Consider the following 21836-nt stretch of genomic DNA (forward strand, 5'->3'; position numbering starts at 1 on the left):
ACAAAAAAAAAAAAAAAAAAAAAAAAAAAAAAAAAAAAAAAAAAAAAAAAAAAAAAAAGAAAGAAGCAAGTTAAGAGTGAAGCTTCTATTATGTATGGCTGCTATAGGTGAGGTTAAGTAGTGTATTCAAATGTGAATTTCAGTAATCATCATACAACTATTAATCAATCTTATTATTTAATTATCATTGATTATAAATTTTAAGACATGAAACTATTCAAAGTAAGTAAAAATATGGATGAGACAGAGTAAAGCAAAGTTTGATTTTGAATTTTCTAAATATCCAAAACTTCAAATTCCCCATCACTTACTATTAACAGTATTACAGACAAATCAAGGCATGAATAATAGACCAAAATATTTGATGGCTATGAAAGTTGTTTAAATTACATTTTACTATGGTTGGGATAACTCCATCACTATTTAATCTGAAACGTGTTTCGAATAAAAACAATATACATATATAAAATGTGTTTATCCTTTATCATTTAAATAAAAATAACAAGCAATAACAATGAAAATTATCAGTGGAAATCAATCCATGGCATGAATAATAGATCACAACGTGAGCTGGTTTTATAAAAGGCAACAGGCCTTTACAGTGAAACCTATAACATGGTAGCTTCCATTTTAATAGATCCTTGCTAAATCACATAATAATTTAGGTCATTTACACTACCCAGAAGACAATTAATCATGCAAAACAAAGCCTAAGCAAAGATTCAATAGACTTTTAGGCAAGTGACAACCAAAGAAATACTCCAACCAAGCTAATTACTGTATCAATATAGTTATGAAAAATTATGAAATTAGTACCTGTAAGCTCAGTTGTAGGCAGATGCTTATCCAAGGCACTGGCATTTGTAGGTAGATGTATCCCAAATTCTTGCACAGTAGTTGTAGTAGCAACATCACCATTAAGCCCAACAACTGAGTGAGAAAAAAACATTTATAAGTTAAGGGGTTGATTGCCGCAAACATTGAGCATTTGAACTACTTTCCCAAGTACGGTTAAGGTTGAGTACCATTCGCCTGTTAAGTCTTGCTCGCTTACAACTATCTGTATCATGGATCATTGCTATGTCTTTATGCTTTTTACTCCTATTTCTTCCACCTCCAAATTTCTTTGATGACACTATGTTTGTGGAATACATCTTGGCCATCCTTTTCTTGTACATGATCATACACCTTCTTTGGCACGGAAGTCTTGCAGCCTCCATTTCCCCCAATAAATTCCTCTACTCAAAACTGTTAAGGAACCTCGTGGTTTTTGAAAAGGAATTTGAAATTCATTCTAAATACTTCTTTTGTTTTGTTTTATTTGTGTTTTCTTTTTCTTTTCTTTTTTTGGGGGGGGGGGGGTCTATTCAACAAACAAATCAATATTGTTTCTGTGGCTTAACAACTATTGAATTATAAATAGTTTTCAAAGATGGCTAAACTAAATAAACAACAAATCAATAAACAAACTATTGAAGAGAAACATGAAATTAACAACGAATGTGAAATGAGATGTAAGTTAATAGTAGCATAACAATGAACATAGTATTTTGGGATTCAAAAATAAATTAATAAATGAACCATTTAAGAGGAACATAAAATTAAGAAAGTAAACATACCTCTCTGAAATGAATTGTCAGAAATTATAGTGGCATAAGTTTTGAGTCATAAGGAGACGGAGATATATAAAAGAACAAATTTTACAACATGCAAAGCAAACATTAAATGAAACTAACTCTTCAATTTCATAAATCAAGTGGCATTTACCTGGTGTTAACTGCATTGTATAATTGGTTGGAAGTGGCTGCATTGAAGCCCAAAATACTAAACGCTGAAATCTTTTAAGCTCCTGCATTTATGTCTTCAAAGAGTGTTTGTACAGATAATCACTGAGTTGGAATGGAAACCGTTGTTTTCTTAGAAGTTGAAGAGTTTTTGTATAGAGAAACAGAGGTTGGAAGTGACTGAAATTCTTGGCTGGGTTTCATCAACAGGTGGGAAGGAAGAAGAGAGTTTGTGTGTAAACATTTAGGCTATCTTTGACTAAACTATGGGGTGGGTCAGCCTTGGTGTGGGTTAGCCTTTGAGCTACACGTTGGTGGGGAATTCAGATGGTAGCCTTTTGAGCTACACGTTGGTGGGGTGCTTAGACTTGGTGTGGGTTAGCGTTTGAGGTACACATTGGTGGGGAATTCAAATTGTAGCCTTTGAGCTAGACATTGGTGGGGTGTTTAGTGTGGGTTATCCTTTGAGCTACACGTTGGTGGGATTCAAAGTTGGGGTGGGTCAAAGGTTGTAGCCTTTCAGCTACATGTTGGTGGGGAATTCATATTTGGGTCAATATTTATGGGCTTGGGCTTTTCATCTACTTTGAGAACGTAGTTATTTTTTTAGAAGATTACATTGTTTGGTCATTTACTGTAAAATAAGTTACTATAAATTATTGGGTTACAGTGAAAAAATTTAATGGGAAAAGAGGTTAAAAAGACTAAATGGAAGAAGTGGCACATGGCAGGACCTCATGCATTCCCGCATGAGGTCTCTACTTTTATATATAATAATAATAATATATATTAATTTCACTATTCAGCTTATTTTTACTACTATTTATGGGCTTCACTGCACTTTTTGGTACTATTTATGGGTCTCATTGTACTATATCAACTAACTTTTACCTTTATCTACAGTACTTTCAGCAATAAATTTTTAGTTTCAGCAAAATAAGCGATATCCAAACAAACGTGTATTAACTGATTATCTTGATAAGAAATTATTCTAAATTTTCTCCCCTACATTGGGATTACAAAGCTACAAAACTAGTCAAAAGCTCAGAAATGTGTCGAAAACACACGAGCAGTTTAGACCCCCAAATTAAAGTTACGGCTTGGTTGATTTTACACTAACTTAATACAAGTGCGGAATAGTGTAAACACAAGCGTATAAGCAAGACAACTACTCTAATCCATATTTAAAGCAACACAATAGTAAAAATGAAATGAAGAAGAGTAGGGAAGAGAGATCCAAACACAAATAATACCGAGACGTGTTATCGAAGAGGAAACCGAAGAATTCGGTGAAAAACCTCTCCGCCACCCTCCAAGCGGAAATTGATCCACTAGACAATCAGTTGGGATACATGGGTTAGCAAGAGACCCTCCAAGCCTAATCTACCCGATGTACCTAAGCCCTCCAAGCTCCTACTCCAACAAGGCTTCTTAGAACCGTGTCTTGTCTTAGTTCTCCGGATCCTGCAACAAGCTCCAAGTTGCATCTGCCATCATCGGCTTCTTCCAATGCTTCTTAGGAGCACCAAAACGTCACTTAACACTCTCAAAGGGTGTGGTGAGTGTTTGGGCTATCAACCTCTCAATGGTATGGAAATGGAGAGGTAGGAGATGAGGAAATTCCCAAAACAAATGTGTAGAGGATTGTGGGTATAACAATCTCTAACTCTCAAGGTATTTTGCTAGGGTTTTTCTCTCAGAGGCTCTCTTCTTAATTGTGGGTAATGTGGGAATAAATAGTGTGGGTACAGAAAGTGTGAATTAGACTAGATAGGCTGGCAGAACAGAATGCCTCGCGGGTGTCTCGCGGGAAGGCCTTACCTGCAAGATACTCACGAGACACAACTGTCTCCACCTAGCCTAACTCTTTGCATTCCAACATATGCAGGGCACATGTATCACTTCGCGGAAAGCTAAGTCGCAAGATACCCGTGAGAATTCTTCAATCTTCGAATGCTTAAGTCTTCACACACTCTCTCTCTAACACACAACCCTTACAATGAAATCCCACAACAAATACAAGGTACAACAAATTGAATATAATTACAATCAAATTTGGCACGGAATATAAGCCAACAAAACATATTGTTGTAAATAATAACTTTACAATCTCCCTCTTTGGCTATTCCGTGACTAAACCCCTAAAACAGACTCTAAACTTAAACATGAGTTTGGGAACATTGGCAAAACTCACTCACACCTAATCTAGAAACTGTGAAGTGCTTGAACCATAATGACAAGTATCTCCTGAAACACAATAACACAATAAGTTCATGGTTATGCAGAAAACTTGTAATGAAAAATGGAACAAGCACAATGCGATCAAGCAAAATGGTATAAAGTACTAGACCATGGCTTGACCAAACATGCAATCACATATACAATAGTGATCACAATGCTCATTCACACTTGGAATGAACATCCGGACATGCAAGCTAATTAGCTTAATTGCAAACTATCATTTGCATGTCCAACACTCAATCAATGCATAAAAACATATATGCATCTAGGAACAATCCTACATGGGCACAAGAGTGAGGTACTTAAGACATAATAGCAATATCTTAAAAGTACAAGAGAAATGCTACAAAAGCATTGAGAAAATCAGAAATCTGAATAGAAATAAAAACTAATATTAAAACAGAGTATTAAAGCTTTAAACAAAAGCAGTAGCAATAAAGACTGTAAACATAACACATCAAACACAAGAAATAGTGGCTTCTTCTTTTAGCTTCTTCTCCCCCTATCACCATACTCCCCCTATCAATGACATCATCTCCCCCTTTTTGTCATGGAATAGCTAGTCATTTTCTTCTAGCTTCCGTTGAATTTCGTCCAACTGAGTTTGGAGTGATGTGAACTGTGAATTAATACGTCTGTGGTGAGAGTACATGATAGTTGCCAGCCCGAAAATCTTTGTACTAATCTCTTGAAGAGCAGTGGAGATATTGTTGAACAGTTCATCATAGGTACTGGTTGCAGAGCTCGAGATTCCTGACGGTGCATAACTTTCTTGCTTAGTGTTCTTCTTGGTGTGGCCTATACTCGCATGGAGAGTACGAATATTAATTGGACTTGGCCTTGTGTATGGACGCTCATCCTCCAATGGACGGACACCTTTGAGCTTTAAAATCCTTGAAATAAGGCGACAGAAAGGAATACAATTCTTTGAAGCAGTCCGGTCAACTGTTTTTGCCAATACGTGAAAAATATGAGAGCACACATCAATCTCTACATTAGTGATCAAATCATTCAAGAATAATGCTCAACCAAGATTCATATATCTGGTGCTAGACAAGAGATAGAGATTGCTACACATGATCATTGAGAGAAGTCTTAGTTCGGGAGAAAGGGATGCCACATTGATTGACTTCTTATTGGAGGAGAATTCCAAATTAGCTCCTAAAGACTGTTTGAGAAACTCTTCATCTGGGTTCAGCTCATCATATACCGGTGGTATGGGGAGTATTGGCCAGTTAATGTGTAGAATCTCCGCCAAGTACATTGGTGTTACAGAGAAAATTTTTCCTCTAACCCAACATTTTATCTCTTCTCCGACGACAATGGCATTGGCATAAAATTCCTTAACCATGTTCTTGTATGTATCCTCGAAAGTTGAAAGCAGATAGTTCCAATCTTTCGTGGCAAGCCAAATGGGTATATTGGTGTCCCGGAGTGATGGCTGATCAACGCCCCTTTCAACTAGCAAAGGAGCTCCTCGAAAATAGTTCCAAAGTTCTGAAAGGCAGCATAAGATCTAAATAGATCAGGGTCATAGACTTCAGTTGAAAAACGAGGCCTTTTTGACCTTGGTAATGGTTCATCAACATCAATAATTTTCTCTTTCCCTTTGCTGCTGCTTCCTTTCACTGCGGAGCTTTTGAAAGGAGACATCTGCACAAATGTCACAAAGCAGACAGAAAACAAGTGCACAAACACAAACCAGAACACAAAACTTGATTAGATTCAAGTTAGTTCCAAAACAGAGGAAAAATTAGCCTAGAACAGAGTATAATCAACTCTAAACAACATGCTAAACACAAAATATAGACACAATGCATGAAAATAAGTAACTGTGCATGTGTGTGCGTCTGTGTGTATGTGCTGATGCATGTGTGTGCAGCATGAAAGGCATGAAGAGTGCCTAGGTGTGTGCCTAGTGTGTGCATGGCATGGCATTGAGGTACAAAGTGGGCAAAGTGTGTAAAACACAGCCATTGACAAAAACACGAAAAACATGACAAATAAGACCTAGAAACATGATTGGGACTAAGTTTAGTCCAATACATCATACAAATGTCACTTAAACATTTTGTCAAACACCTAACATGCAACTAAGAAAAACACACATGAATAATGCATGAACATGATGAAAGCATGCCTAAATACATGTTAAAATGCCTCAAAGGGCCAACACAGATGCACAAAAGACAAGTGGGACACAACCCAATCAAAGAAATTGAAAAAATTTCACTTGAAAAAGAAACCCAACCCAATTTTTCGAAAATCCCCAATTTTCAAACCCTAAGCATAAAAACTACATAATTTGAAAAGAAAAGATGAGAAAAGTGTAATAGGTACATATCTTAAGAGGATTGTGTAGAAATTTTGCTTGAAAATGATGGGGTTTTGAAAGAAATTGATTTTAGGTTGAAAGGGGTTCGAATGAGGTTATGTGAGGGAAGTGTTTATGATTTGAAAAACTGTCACATCTGCTATATAAAACTAAAAACACGCATTTTTCGCAGGTTAGAGAGTAGCGAGATAGTCGCGAGACATTCGTGAGAATGGCCACTGAAGCACAAAAGCTTTCGCGGGAAGCTTTAGGTCGCGAGACATTCGCGAGACAGTCGCGATACCCTCTGTCTAAATTTTTGGAAAAATCCAATTTTTTGCCAAACAGCATTTCGCGAGAAGCTGTTGGTCGTGAAACACTCGCGAGACAGTCGCGATAGTCTCTGTGTAAATTTGCAAAAAGTTTATTTCCCTCAAACACTTTTCACGGGAAGCTCTAAGTCGCGAGCTTCTCGCGAGAATTCTTCAATCTTCAAATGCTTGAGTCTTCACACTCTCTCTCTCTAACACACAACCCTTACAATAAAATCCCACAACAAATTCAGGGTACAACAAATTGAATATAATTACAATCGAATTTGGCACGGAATATAAGCCAACAAAACATATAGTTGTAAATAATAACTTTACACTAGTGGTAAAGAATTGACACTTGTCATGCATGTTGGAATCTTTAAACCAAGATTACTTTCTTGGTATCAAGGACTTAAAAATGATAAAAAGGGTTGAAAATTTGGTATGCCAATGCTAATTTTTCCATTTCCTCGGTAATGATGAAAAGTGTTAAGAGGTTGGTTATAATTTATAGAGCAAAAGCCCTTAGACAAGATTGATGCTAAAACTTCTAATGAGCTGTTGGAATCTTGACTGTGTCTTACAGTAACAACAAGATCTAGAGATTTGGCTTCTCATCTGTATATTTGTTGTTATGTGGGTGTAATGGTTCAATAAATTGAACATGGTCAAGAGTTTGACTCCATGCAAAAACAGAGGCTTAGAGAGTAACATGATGCAAGATATTAAATAGTAATCAGCACTTTAAAGGGTAGCAAATTAGAGGGAATGGTGCAAAAATCTCATGTTCTTGAAAGCTGTGTGTGTAATCTTTGCAAGGACTATTATTTCTGTTAGGACATGTGATTCATTGTTAGGAACCTATGTCACTATTTTGTGCAGTTGGATAATTTTTTAACAAAACGCACTTTACTTGTAATTTGGTAGATCTAGGATGTGTTTAATGCTTCAAGAAACAAGATTTTAAGTTCAAATGTTGAAGTCATGCAAGTTTGTCCAAGAATCAAGTGAAGAAATGTTGTTCATTAAATTTCGACAACTAGTATCTACAAGATTTTATGAAGTTTTGATTTTTAGTTTTGATTTTCATCCAATCTGTGAGTGTATGTTTGGGCTTTCTTTTCTCACAACCCTAAACATATACAAGGATTATTTTGAAGGCCGTAAAAGGTGACGCAAGTTGCACAAGAGCACAATTTCACAAGTGTGAAAAAAAGTGTAACCGGAAACCTAGTTTGCCCTACTTCTTCTTTCTCTTGAAGAAGCTGCTGTGTTTTTATACCATAGGGTTTTGTGACCAAGCAACTTCATGATGTTCATCGTGTGAGGAACTAAAGAACTTTGTAGCCAACATCCTCTCAAGTTGGTGATCAAGTCACATACTAGGATTCGTGCAATTGATTAATCACGTACTGAGAGCCGTGTATTGAAAATGAGAGATTGTCACTACAGAACAAGTCCAATTGGGTATTAGGGTAAGGGTTTAATGGTAGGTTGGTATAAGGTATTGGGATTCCTTTACTTGTAACCGCTTGTTTTGATAATAGTAGATTCTCGAGAGTTGTAACTTTAAAATCACCCGGTAGGGTTTTTGCCCTGTAGGTTTTTCTCATTTGTAAACAAATCACCGTGTCAATTTACTTTCCGTTGCATACTTAGTTTAATTGGTGATTTGTTTGTGCTACCACGCATATTGCATGTTAATTTGATTAATTAATAAACTTGGCTAATTAATCAATTAATTCATCGCAAAAGGTCAATACATTCTTGGCCTATCAATTTCTTTGTTATTTGGTTTTGTTTTGGAACCTATACCTTAGATTTGGATATGTCCCTTTTAACATAAGAATGATGTTGAGACTTTTCATAATGCAGCATGGTTGTCTGCTTTAATTTTTGTGGTAAGCCATTTGAAGGGAAGATTTACATGGATATTTTTGGCCTTTGAAAACTATTTTATTGATGAATCAACCGAAAATGGAAATACTATTTAAGTCGTCCTGGAACGCTAAATTTTGTTTTCAAGAAGGTCAATAAATCGGCTGTTGTCAAGCCATCTGTCGAGACATTAATTGCAGCACTGAATTGAGTAGTATTTGAGCTTATTCTGATGTCTTCAATTGATACCACTTGAATACTTACTAAACAATCTAAATTAGGACTCAAATATATAAAAAGTGCATTTTAACTCTAATATGCCAACATACACAAAATTTGACCCTAATAATATGGTCCCCAAATTTATCTTTCGGTGCGTAGTTATTGAGTCTTAGTTGGATACCGGTGCCATGAACCATAACTATTAACAAAGTAATAGTGATGATAACTTGAACGAAGTTAATAATTATACTGGAAGTGATAGGCCCATAGCAAATACATTATTTCAGAATTTGAAGAAATGCCTCCATTGAATATACAAACAGCTACTTTAGGCTAGAAAGTTAATAATAAAGAATAAAAATGCAGAACATTTATCCATAACTAATCATAAAAGAGCACAAGACGTCCTCAATTGATTTCTCTTCAAGACTTTGAATTTGTTGATGACACACTACTTTCGGTTTTAGAGGAAGAATTTGAGTTGTTGCTCCGTGCCTTTGAACTTTGGCTGGAGGATGATTCAGTGAAGAAAATTATGTGCTCCTGGTTGTCAACAAACAACTGGAGAGATCTGGGAACTGGGGCATGGTTCACCTCTAAAACTCCCTCAAGGATTTGAACTACCTGACCCATTGGTGGCCTATGAGTTTCATCATCTTGGATGCACCAACAAGCAAGTTTACATATTCTTGTGACCTCTTCTACATCAGCATTTCCCTCTAGCCAGGGGTCTAGAAGGCTAAGGACATCGCCACCTTGGGTTATAAGGCTTGCAGCCAAAATAGGGAAGAATCTACTTTTTCCATCTGCAGATTGCTGAGAGTTTCTCCTCCCAGAGACAAATTCAAAAAGCATCATTCCATAGCTGTAAACATCGGCTTTGGCTGTAATGGCCACCCCTGAAATCCACTCTGGAGCTAGATAACCTCTTGTACCTCTCATGGTTGTGAGGACTCGGCTGAACTCACGCCCAACAAGCTTTGCTAGACCAAAATCTGCCACTTTCGGACACAATTCAGCATCTAGAAGAATGTTTTCTGGTTTTATGTCACAGTGTATGATGCAGTCTCGGCACTTCTCATGGAGATAAAGCAACCCTCTAGCTGTTCCCAGAGCAATCTGATATCTTGTTTTCCAATCCAAAACCCCAGAATTCTTTTCATGGAAAAGTTGAGAATCTAAAGACCCATTCGGCATGTAATCATAGACCAGCAACTTCTTAGTTCCTTCGGAGCAGAAGCCCCGAAGCCTAACAAGATTTACATGTTGGATTGTCCCAATAGTGCTGACCTCATGTTCCCAGAGCAATCTGATATCTTGTTTTCCAATCCAAAACCCCAGAATTCTTTTCATGGAAAAGTTGAGAATCTAAAGACCCATTCGGCATGTAATCATAGACCAGCAACTTCTTAGTTCCTTCGGAGCAGAAGCCCCGAAGCCTAACAAGATTTACATGTTGGATTGTCCCAATAGTGCTGACCTCAGTGCGGAATTGCTTCTCTCCTTGGCTGATGCTTTCAAGTTTCTTGACCGCAATGCCCGTTGAATCAGGTAAAGTCCCTTTGAAAACAGAACCGAAACCTCCTCCCCCCAATTTCTGTGAGAAATTCTTGGTCGCATTTTGCAAGTCTCTGTACCCAAATGCCACTAATGATCCTTCAACTGCTTTTGCTGTTCCAATTGCTCCCCTCCTTCGCCTAAAGATTACAAATGCAACAAGGCCTGCGAAAATTGCTATCCCTGCAACTGAACCCAGGACAAAGCCTGCAGTAATTGTCTTACCGTTTTTAGAACTGAGTAACTCGGAAGCTGCAAGTTTGAGATATAGGGTTCCTCCATTAGTGTCAGCGCTTGTGAGTTGTTGCAGATTCAAGAGATCTCCAATCCAAATTGAACAATGGTCGCCATAAGTGTAAGCAGTGCAAGAGCAGTTATTCAAACAGGTTGATTCACATTCTGATGAACTTCCAACTGCCACAGTTTGTGGATGATCAGGCAATTTCATGTTGGGCATTTCCCAAAACCTGTCTCTCTTTCCATTAGCAAGCGTATCATTCCCACACTGCAAACTAGTTTTTCTTGCACACCCAGCTGAAAAATCCGACAAATTCCAACTTTTGTCCGAGGTAGGCTGAAAATACTTCAAGCAATTACAAAAAGGCATGGATTGCTGGTTGCATATACTGAAAGGCCCACAAAAAGCATGAACCTCACATTGTGTCTTCGGTTGAGACCAAAACAAATTCCACTGCTGGGTAGTGTCCAACCATGATAGCTGCTGAATCTGGCCCGATATATTCAACACAAATCGAGATATAGTAGAAGTATGGTGAACCGAATAAGTGAAATAGCTCTCATTTTCATTTGAATCATAACTGAAGTTGTAAATATAATTGGCTCTCATCTCAGGAACCAAACTGAAAATTTTTCCATCCCAAGATCCACTGCTCCAGTATGGTACAGACTTATTCCATAGAATAATATAGGAACTGGTATTTTGCTGTAGCTCAAGAGCGAAGAGTCCTGGTGCAGGATCCTCAGAATTCTTCCATGAAATAAGATGCATGTTTTGTTTGGTTCTATTGTTATATGCCATCTTAGCACCAGGAAGCCATGTATCGGTTGGATTATCAAAACTCTGCCACAAAAGTTTTAATGAATTATCAGACCCATCTCTCAGAACAAAATTTCCATCATCTTGAAGCACAGCTTCTAGAGGACCAGAGCTCGTAGAGCTCAAATTTGTTGACCAAATTGGAATTTGAGACTCATTGAACAGAACTAAATTACCATTTGAGATTCTCAATACAGAAGAACTTCTATCAGAGACTGGCGTCTTTCTGTTTGCCACCCAAACTATGGTTCTGAGAGAGACCTTTTTGTACCACATGCCTATATAGTAGTTAGAACGAGAAGAGTTACCTGGTGTGAAGAAACCGAGCTCAAAGTTCCCACCGTTAGAGCTAATAGTTTGGTCACCAGAGAGAGGTTGGTCTGCAGAGATGGTGTCAGCTCCAAGGGAAAGATGATTGTTGAGAGATAGGCAGATGAAGAGAAAAGAAAGCATCATAGGCCATGGATTCTTCTTGTAATCCATGGCTGCACAGAATTTTGCAGAGAAGCTATGCTAATTTTTTACTTTGAAAGAGAGAACAAATGAATAGATCCTGAATTCGAGTTTCTAGATACTGAGGGAACATTCATCAGGCTATAATTGAAAGTGATGCCATGGTCTACGTTGAGGCTATCACAGACCCAAACTCTCGGTCTCCTTGGAGAATTGAGGTTCTTAGCTCTGACTCGCTGTCAAAAGCCTCCCAGGTGCAGTAGATGCAGTTCAATTGGATTCCTAGAGAAGCTAATAGGGCTGCTCATGTTTTAGCCTCTTCGTTTTTATCTAATAGATTGGCAAATTGTTTTCCTATGGGCTCTGCCCCTTAAGTGTTTTCTGATGTGATTCTCTCGGAGCTAGCTCTCTTTTTTTCTTTTTTTCTTTTTTTTGTTTTAATTTGCTCTCCACTTCTCAGTTTGTAGCTTTCATAGTAGCTTCATCCATGTTACGCAGCAAATAAAAAACCTGTTCAGGAAGACCGTCAAATTCTCTAGAACAGTGGAAGTTAGAAAGCAGCCGTAATCTGTAATGAAGTCAATCAACCATTTTGGAAAAACTACCATTACCTTCAACATTCTTAGTCAGATGTATGATGGCGCTGACTATGACCATTCGATGATACCAACGTGTGTTTGGCTCTAAATTAAAAATTAGTTTATTTGTACTATTATTCATGAGTCTCATTATATTTTTTGGTATTATTCGTGGTACTATTCGTAGGTCTTACTGTACTATTTCAGCTAACTTTTACCTTTATTTATAGTACTTTCAATAAAAAATCTTCAATTTAAGCAAAATAAACGAATCTCAAGTAGACTACAAAAGGAAAGAAAAGACCTACTCCTACTTTTTTGCCTACCGGTGAGTTTCACAACAAAGCTGTTAAAATTCTAAAATGATATTTTTTAGCAACACAAACAACAAAAGTGGGAGCACTTGTATTGGTAAAGGTATAAAAGTTTGTATTTTACCTTCTAAACATTTGCTTTATTTTTACAATACACTAACTTTCAGTTTACAATACACTCTACATTCTAATTTTTATTTTTACATACATTTCATTAAAATAATATAACTATACAATAAAATAATATAAAATCAGACTCAAGTAATAGGGAGGAGAGAGAATATTTTTATATTAAAGAATTCTTTACAACTTGCTACAGTAGTTTTTTATTTATAAGAACCCAGTGTAGCAAGGTTGCAAAAAAAATTGGATATGCACACCCAATGTAGTGGGTTTTTTATGCTTTTGGGTTGTAAAATAGCAATTGGGGCATTTTGCAACTCAAATGCTAGTGCTCTGATACATCAAAGTTGCTAAACTTAAAAATTTTAGCATCTAAGCTATAGTAAACTGCTAAAGATGACAACTTACTATAGCTACAAACTTATAAAAATATACTAGCCTCTGAGCATGCGCTCGTGCGCATGCTCAGAGGCTTTTCTATTTTTTGGGGAAAAAGTGAATAATTTGCATCTATTATAATTTGAGATTATTACATTTTTCATTTACAAAAAAACCTAGGAGTGTGATGAAAAATTATTTCACCTGCAAACGTATAATACTCATCACACCCCTAGATTTTTTTGTAATTGAAAAATGTAATAATCCCAAATTATTATAGATATAAATTATTAACTTTTTCCCCAAAAGATAAAAAAGCCTCTGAGCACGCATGTGAGCGTGTGCTCAGAGGCTTGTTATTAGTATTTATCTTTAATCCTAACATTTAGCCACTTACTGCACATCCATAAAAATTTTAATCATTTTTATTTATTTTTGTTACGGTAAAAGGCTGCCATTTTTTTGTGTTAGTAATTTTTTTTCTCTTTTATTTTTGTTAAATGAAAAGCATCCAGGATCCACGTTTGTTTTTATTTGGGTGTTGTTGTAGATTTTTTTATTATTATTATTATTTTATTTAAAACGTAGTGTTTTAATCCTAAAATTTAGCCATGTATTACAAATCCGTAACAAAAAGTTAAAAAGTGCTTAAATTTAAAATTTAACAACTAAACCTTTTTTTTTTTATTTTTTACGGTAAAAGGCTGACATTTTCAACTAGTGGTGTTGTTGTTGTTGTTTTTTTTTTTTTTTTTTTTTTTCTCTCGGAGCTAGCTCTTTTTTTTTCTTTTTTTCTTTTTTTTTTTTTAATTTGCTCTCCACTTCTCAGTTTGTAGCTTTCATAGTAGCTTCATCCATGTTACGCAGCAAATAAAAAACCTGTTCAGGAAGACCGTCAAATTCTCTAGAACAGTGGAAGTTAGAAAGCAGCTGTAATCTGTAATGAAGTCAATCAACCATTTTGGAAAAACTACCATTACCTTCAACATTCTTAGTCAGATGTATGAGGGCGCTGACTATGACCATTCGATGATACCAACGTGCGTTTGACTCTAAATTAAAAATTAGTTTATTTGTACTATTATTCATGAGTCTCATTGTACTTGTCGGTATTATTCGTGGTACTATTCGTAGGTCTTACTATACTATTTCAGCTAACTTTTACTTTTACTTATAGTACTTTCAACAAAAAATTTTCAATTTAAACAAAATAAACGAATCTCAAATAGACCACAAAAAGAAAGAAAAGACCTACTCCTACTTTTTTGCCTACCGGTGAGTTTCACAACAAAGCTGTTAAAATTCTAAAATGATATTATTTAGCAACACAAACAACAAAAGTGGGAGCACTTGTATTGGTAAAGGTATAAAAGTTTGTATTTTACCTTCTAAACATTTGCTTTATTTTTACAATACACTAACTTTCAGTTTACAATACACTCTACATTCTAATTTTTATTTTTACATACATTTCATTAAAATAATATAACTATACAATAAAATAATATAAAATCGGACTCAAGTAATAGGGAGGAGAGAGAATATTTTTATATTAAAGAATTCTTTACAACTTGCTACAGTAGTTTTTTATTTATAAGAACCCAGTGTAGCAAGGTTGCAAAAAAAATTGGATATGCACACCCAATGTAGTGGGTTTTTTATGCTTTTGGGTTGTAAAATAGCAATTGGGGCATTTTGCAACTCAAATGCTAGTGCTCTGATACATCAAAGTTGCTAAACTTAAAAATTTTAGCATCTAAGCTATAGTAAACTGCTAAAGATGGCAACTTACTATAGCTACAAACTTATAAAAATATACTAGCCTCTGAGCACGCGCTCGTGCGCATGCTCAGAGGCTTTTCTATTTTTTGGGGAAAAAGTTAATAATTTGCATCTATTATAATTTGGGATTATTACATTTTTTATTCACAAAAAAACCTAGGAGTGTGATGAAAAATTATTTCACCTGCAAACGTATAATACTCATCACACCCCTAGATTTTTTTATAATTGAAAAATGTAATAATCCCAAATTATTATAGATATAAATTATTAACTTTTTCTTCAAAAAATAAAAAAGCCTCTGAGCACGCGTGTGAGCGTGTGCCCAGAGGCTTGTTATTAGTACTTATCTTTAATCCTAACATTTAGCCACTTACTACACATTCATAAAAAAACAAAGTACAAAATTTTAATCGTTTTTATTTATTTTTGTTATGGTAAAAGGCTGCCATTTTTTTGTGTTAGTAATTTTTTTTCTCTTTTATTTTTGTTAAATGAAAAGCATCCAGGATCCACGTTTGTTTTTGTTTGGGTGTTGTTGTAGATTTTTTTTTTATTATTATTTTATTTAAAACGTAGTGTTTTAATCCTAAAATTTAGCCATGTATTACAAATACGTAACAAAAAGTTAAAAAGTGCTTAAATTTAAAATTTAACAAATACACCTTTTTATTTTATTTTTTACGATAAAAGGCTGACATTTTCAACTGGTGGTGTTGTTGTTGTTTTTTTTTTTTTTNTTAGGTGCTGGCCGTCGTTCACCAAGCATGAACTCTCTTTTATTAGAAAATACTTAGAGTTTATTTACAATTGGGGGGATGCTCCTCGGCTTGTGGCCGAGGAGCCTATTTTCTTCTCCCTCTCTTCCCCCCATTTTCTTTACTTTACTTGCTTTTCTTATATAGTCTTCATCTTCCTATCTCCTTCTTCCATCTGTTGATCATCCATTCGCCTCTCTTCTGGCCATCCGTCCCATCAGAGGCCTTATCGGTACTCAAGTGGTTCACTCTGATCAACGTTACCCTGCTAAGGGGTTATATCCCCATTAATGCGGCTAGAGGGGTTAGGTGAATACATTAAGTGTGAATGTGACAGCTTGCTCTGGGCTTGTCCCCTCCCAAAAATTATACTTAGTATGCCGAGGACGAAGAGGCCCTCGGCGTGGGTCAAAAAAGAGGCTTTCCCCAACTTAGCCTTGGCTGGTCAGTCTTCCTCGGCGCTGGCCTTAGGCCTACTACGCGATGGGCTGTGGCTGTCAGGCCCACGGGCCCCACAATAGTAATAAAGTATTTTAAAAAAACAATAAAAGTGGGTTAGTGGACAGTTATGTGTGTTAGTTTTTTTTTTTTATCCGTACATGTCTTTTTTTTTTTTAACTATCAGTACGTGGGGTTTTTTTTCCTTTTAATAATAAAGTATTTAAAAAAAATAAATAAAATTGGATTAGTGGAAGAGTGTTTCTATTTTGTAGGCAATATTTTAGTGCAAGTTAGACATGTATTTTACCAAATTATCCTTTAGTTTTATCTCTACTTAAACCTAGAGAAATAGGGGTATTTTGGAACAAAAAAATCCAGTCCAAACAGGTGCAGCCCCTTAAATAGTAGTATATATATATTTTTTTTTTACTCCATTCTCTCTCTTCTTCTCTTAAAAAATATTTTTTTTCTCTTTTTTCTCTATGCTCTGTCCTCTTCTCCTCCCCTCATTTCCATATCTCTCTCTTCATTCTCACTTTTTTTTTCCTCATTATTTTGCTCTCTTCTTCTTCTCCTCTAACTCAAACTCTCTCTCAAAAAAATTTAAAAAAATAAATACATATAGATCAACACAACCCATCACCACCTCAAACCCATAAACCACTACCATCACCACCAAGGACACAAACTTAACCTCCACAACCAAAAAAACCTAGAATCTCCAAACAACAACCCGTCCCATAGTAGCACAGACAACATCATTGCACCACGCCAATCTCCACCACTGCACATTGATCTCCATGCAAGGAGAGAGAGAGAGAGAGAGAGAGAGAGAGAGAGAGAGAGAGAGAGAGAGAGAGAGAGAGAGAAGGCCACGAGGGAGACTAAGTCAGGGAGAGAGTGAGAGAGAAGAGGGAGAATAAAAACACATTAAATGAAGAAATAGACTCAATAAAAAAGCAATTCCATTTTTATAAACACAGTTACAGTAACTTCTAAATTTAAGAAGTAACTGTAGTTATATAGAGCTTCAATTTTGGTAATTGAGAGTGTAAAATAATATATTTAGGGTTTTATCCACTCCAATGCTAATGCTCTAAAGTATCGAATATTGGAAGGAATGGCATCCTTGTTCTGCAGCGAGTTTAAAAGCCTGAGTCTATCAGAATAACATTAAACAGAAAGAAAAACCAAAAATCTCTCATCAACTACTTACATACTCTACCCATTTTTATATAATTTGGCACATTCCTTGTCTTTGCAAATACAACTTAATAATATACTTAAATCTAAAATTTTGGGAAAATTGACATAGAAAAAAAATTGTAATTATCATATCCCATCATATTGTATTCTAATTTTTCAAAAAATATCATGTTGTTTTTGTCACTTATATATATCATGCATGTATTTAGATCTAGCAAAATTGGAAACAATTCTGCAACCCCCAATTCAAACCTAAAGGAAATTACTTGCACTAACCTAGAAATTTTAGGACGTGGAGCAAAAATAGGTCGACTTGTAGTCGATTCATTTTTTTTTTTAAGTGATCTTGTTTTTAATTAAAAATGCAAAACACACTCTAAGTTTCACTAAAATTCATTTCAAGCCTTTAACTTTATTTTCGGTTAGTTGAATTCTCTAAGTTTCAAATGTATTCAATCAAAGCCTTCTTGTTTGGCTCCTTTAGGGCAATATAAAATGGTGTCATCTTGTTTTTTTTTTTTTAATATTTTTTATTATTTGAAAATTAAATAAATAAATAAAAGCTTAAAACATGAACGACGTCGTATGTAGCCTAAGTAAAATCAAGAAAAACATTTAAGGCAAATCCTTAACCCAACGCACGCACGCACGAGAGAGAGAGAGAGAGAGAGAAAGAGAGAGAGAGAGGTGTTACTACCAAGTGGTTGCCCCACTGACACCGAAGTCGAGGTTTTGGGTTTGATTTGAGATTTAAAAATGTTTTGCTGTGGTGCAAAGACTGATGAGGTGTTATGGATGAAACCATAAAAAGAAGAAGAGGTTATCTCCTATTGGGAACAAGCCTAAATCCATAGACCTCTCTCAAAAGGGTACACAAGTTGTGGACTTTGAAGCTATGACTCGCACTAGTACCGGAAACCGCCATGTTGTAGAGTAATTTGTTCAGCCACAATAACTACAATCTTCAAATGCCATAAACAAAGATGGCCCAAATAGGGAAATAAGGATTTGATTGAGAATTTTCTGTATAAGGTATGGGCCTTGAAGGCAGAGTTGGGTAAGGCTTAGAGTTTCAATGAGGACTTGGTGTACGTTTGGATACTGCTAATTTTACTGAAAACTGAAAACAATAAAAAAAATAATTTCTAATTACTGTTTACTTTCAAAATTACTATTCATTTGCCTTAATGCAGTGTTCATGTCCCATGAACAGTGCAAGAGGCACTGATCAAAAAAAAAAAAAAAAAAAAAGAAAAGCCAGACGTAGACGCGTGAATCCAAAACGCAAACCAAACGGACACTTGGTTTCACAGAATAATTTCTTCTCTTATGATTTAGGCTTTTTTTTTTTTTTTTTATTAGTCCCCTTTTTTTTTTTAGACAATAATAAAATATTCCAAAAATTGTTTAAAAAATAAAAAATAAAACAGTGCCATTTTATATTAGCTTAATGAAATAGACTAATGAAGCCAAACAAAAGCCTTAATTGAATATATTTGAAACTTAGAAAACTCAATTGAACGAAAGTAAAATTAGAAAATGGAAATGAATTTTGATGAAATTTAAAAGGTTAGTTTTGCATTATTTTTAAGTTGGTTAGATGGATTTGAAAGTAATTTAATTCATCTATCTATATATAAATATATATATAAAATCGAAGTCTTTGACTTTTTACAAGATAAAAAAGCTTGTAATAATTGAAATTTAAAGTTGCTACTACTGTATATGTTTGCTTTACCTCACGATATAAAGGTACGTTAATTTCTTAGGCAGAAAGCTTATATACGATATACTAAGAGGAGGTATGACTTTCATTGTTTCAACGTGGGCTCCTACTCAACATTTTTTAGTGTGGGTCACATGCTAATAAGGTTTGTTTAAAGTTTAGACCCGTTAAAATTTAAAACCTATTGCTATATGGGTTCGTGTGCCTTTTTCTTTTTATTATATTTCTTTTTTGAATAGTCGTATATTTTTTGAATTTTTTCAATAACTTATTTTTTAATTATATATCTTTTTTGGCATTTTGGAAGTTTTAACATCTAAATTTGTTTAGTCACATATATATGTATATGTGTGTGTATATATATATATAATTTGTAGGCCCTAAATCTTTTGATTCCTTTCAATAGTTATAACCCTGGATTATTCTTTTGAATGTAATCTATCTTTCTCTTGTATTTCTCTATTATTTAGTCATATATATTTTATTTTGTTTCAATAATTTTTAAGCCATAAATCATCTGATTCTTTAATATTTTTTAGTCTTTCAGAAGTTTTAATATCTAAATTTTTGAGTTATTTTTTTGTAGTATTTGAAACTTTAATAAAATTATTTTTGTTTAGTCCAAACTTAACAAGTGAAACTTTACCTCTCTAACAAGTTCAACTTAAACTCAAACTCATCATTATCATTTTTTTTTAAACAAAATTATTTTTGTTTAGTCCAAACTTAATAAGAAGTGAAACTTTATCTCTTTAACAAGTCCAACTTAAACTCAAACTCAAATATTGATGATTTATCTCTAAATTTGTAAGGTTAATCATGAACACTACAAAAGTAGTGCAAACCTCTACTTTGTCCAAAAATTTTTAAAAAAAAAAATTATTATTTTATGGTTTTTCTTATATTTTTTAAAAAGTAATTTTCGTACATGAACTAGCAAACTCTCGTTAGCCATTTTTTACAAGATAAAAAAGTTTGCAATAATTGAAATTTAAGGTTACTACTACTGCATATGTCTTTACTTCACCTCACGATATGAAAATATGTTAATTTTTTGAGCAGAAAGTTTATGTACGATATATTAAGAGAATGTATGACTTTCATTATTTCAATGTGGGCTCCTGTTCAACATTTTTTAGCCTGGGCCACATGCTGATAAAGTTTGTTTAAAGTTTAGACCTGTTAAAATTTAAAACCTATTGTTTTATGGGTTCAAGTACTTTTTTCTTTTTCTTATATTTCTCTTTTGAATAGTCATATATTTTTTGAATTGTTTCAATAACTTATTCTTTAATTATGTATATCTTTTTTGGCATTTTGGAAATTTTAACATTTGAATTTGTGTAGTCACACACACACACACACACACACACACACACACATATTATCTATAATTTGTAGGCTCTAAATCTTTTGATTCCTTTCAATAGTTATAGCCATAGATTATTCTTTTGAGTGTAATCCATCTTTCTCTTATATTTCTCTATTGTTTAGTCATATATATTTTGTTTTGTTTCAATAATTTTTAAGCAGTGAATCATTTGATTCTTTAATATTTTTTGGTTTTTCAGAAGTTTTAATATATGAATTTTTGAGTTTTTTTTTTTTTTTTGTGGTATTTGAAAAACTGTTTGACAAATTTTTTATAAGTCAGTACACGTTCAAGCAATGGCTTCTTCGTCAAATTGTAACACAAATTGAAGTTATACAAGAGTAAATCATGCAATGGTGTAGTTTCTTAATCAATTTAAGATTTTGTAAAATTATTTTAGTCTACCTCATAAATAAATAGGTTCTCGTGCATAGAATAGATTAGTGACTAGTTTATAAAATAGTTATAGTTATAAATTTTTTATTCTTAGTTGACTCACTTTCATTGCATACTTCAATTAAATTAAAATTTTTGTATTGGAGATAAAAACACTGAAGCTCCGTTTGGATAGAAATGATTTGTGTCTGCATTTGGTTTGTTTTGCGTTTTTGGCTTCCTTTTTTTTTTTTCTTTTTTTTTTTTAAGTTCAGCGCCTGTTGCACTGTTCATGAGACATGAATAGTGCAATCAGGCCAATAAACAGTAAATTCATTAATGAACAGTAATGAAAATATATATTTTTTATTATTTTTAATTTTTAGCAAAATAAACAGTATTCAAATGAACACTGAGGAGCTTATTCTTCAACGTAAAATGCAATTCTCAAGTTTGAATATTAATAGCATTGAATTTACTACGTTAAGTAAGTTGAGAAGCTTTTCTATTATTCAATCAACTCGACCTATTTAAAAACAGTTTATTTCTGTCCCGAACGTGACCGGGACCCTAACCTAAGCTGACCCGTTCTTCAGGTCCGTATGCGTCTGTTCTTATTATGCAGAAAATCACAGTCAGCGAAACAAACAATAATAGCCACATTTAAAAAATAATAATTTTTTTTTTTTTGGCATTTTGGTCATCCGGAGGAGATTGGGTCCCACGCGAGGGCGAACGAAAAAATTTCAACAAAAAAACCGCTTTCAAATCCCAGGCAACCTTCGCAGTTGGAACAAAAAGATCTTGTATATTAGCCCCGTCAAACTAGAAATAAAGCCACAGTGTCCTTCCCACTCCCCCCGCAAACACATGAACAATTTTTTACTTTGTTTTTGCTAGGAGAAGGATTTGCGTGTGAACAATTCATTGATTAATTACTTCTGCTGCTTTCAGCTATGTATG

General features: G+C 34.5%; 1 protein-coding gene across 1 annotated transcript; it reads right to left on the minus strand.

The window, feature by feature from the left end:
- Window positions 1-9020: 9020 nt before the first annotated feature.
- On the minus strand, window positions 9021-12246 carry LOC112001593 (G-type lectin S-receptor-like serine/threonine-protein kinase At2g19130). The gene is made up of 2 exons (XM_065779501.1): window positions 10234-12246; window positions 9021-10043 (listed from the first exon to the last, which is right to left on the minus strand). The coding sequence occupies exons 1-2, from the start codon at window positions 11848-11850 to the stop codon at window positions 9177-9179; spliced, it is 2484 nt and encodes an 827-aa protein (XP_065635573.1). The 5' UTR covers window positions 11851-12246; the 3' UTR covers window positions 9021-9176.
- Window positions 12247-21836: the final 9590 nt, after the last annotated feature.

This window comes from Quercus suber, unplaced genomic scaffold (assembly GCF_002906115.3).
Source record: "Quercus suber isolate HL8 unplaced genomic scaffold, Cork oak 2.0 scaffold_211, whole genome shotgun sequence".
Lineage (NCBI taxonomy): Eukaryota > Viridiplantae > Streptophyta > Magnoliopsida > Fagales > Fagaceae > Quercus > Quercus suber.

Bases quoted from the DNA above. Each gene is read 5' to 3' on its own strand.
- LOC112001593 (XM_065779501.1), bottom strand. From the start codon at position 11,850: ATGGATTACAAGAAGAATCCATGGCCTATGATGCTTTCTTTTCTCTTC. The intron at 10,044-10,233 runs GTCAGCACTATT...TGGGAACATGAG, and splicing joins AGAAGCAATTCCGCACTGAG to GTCAGCACTATTGGGACAAT.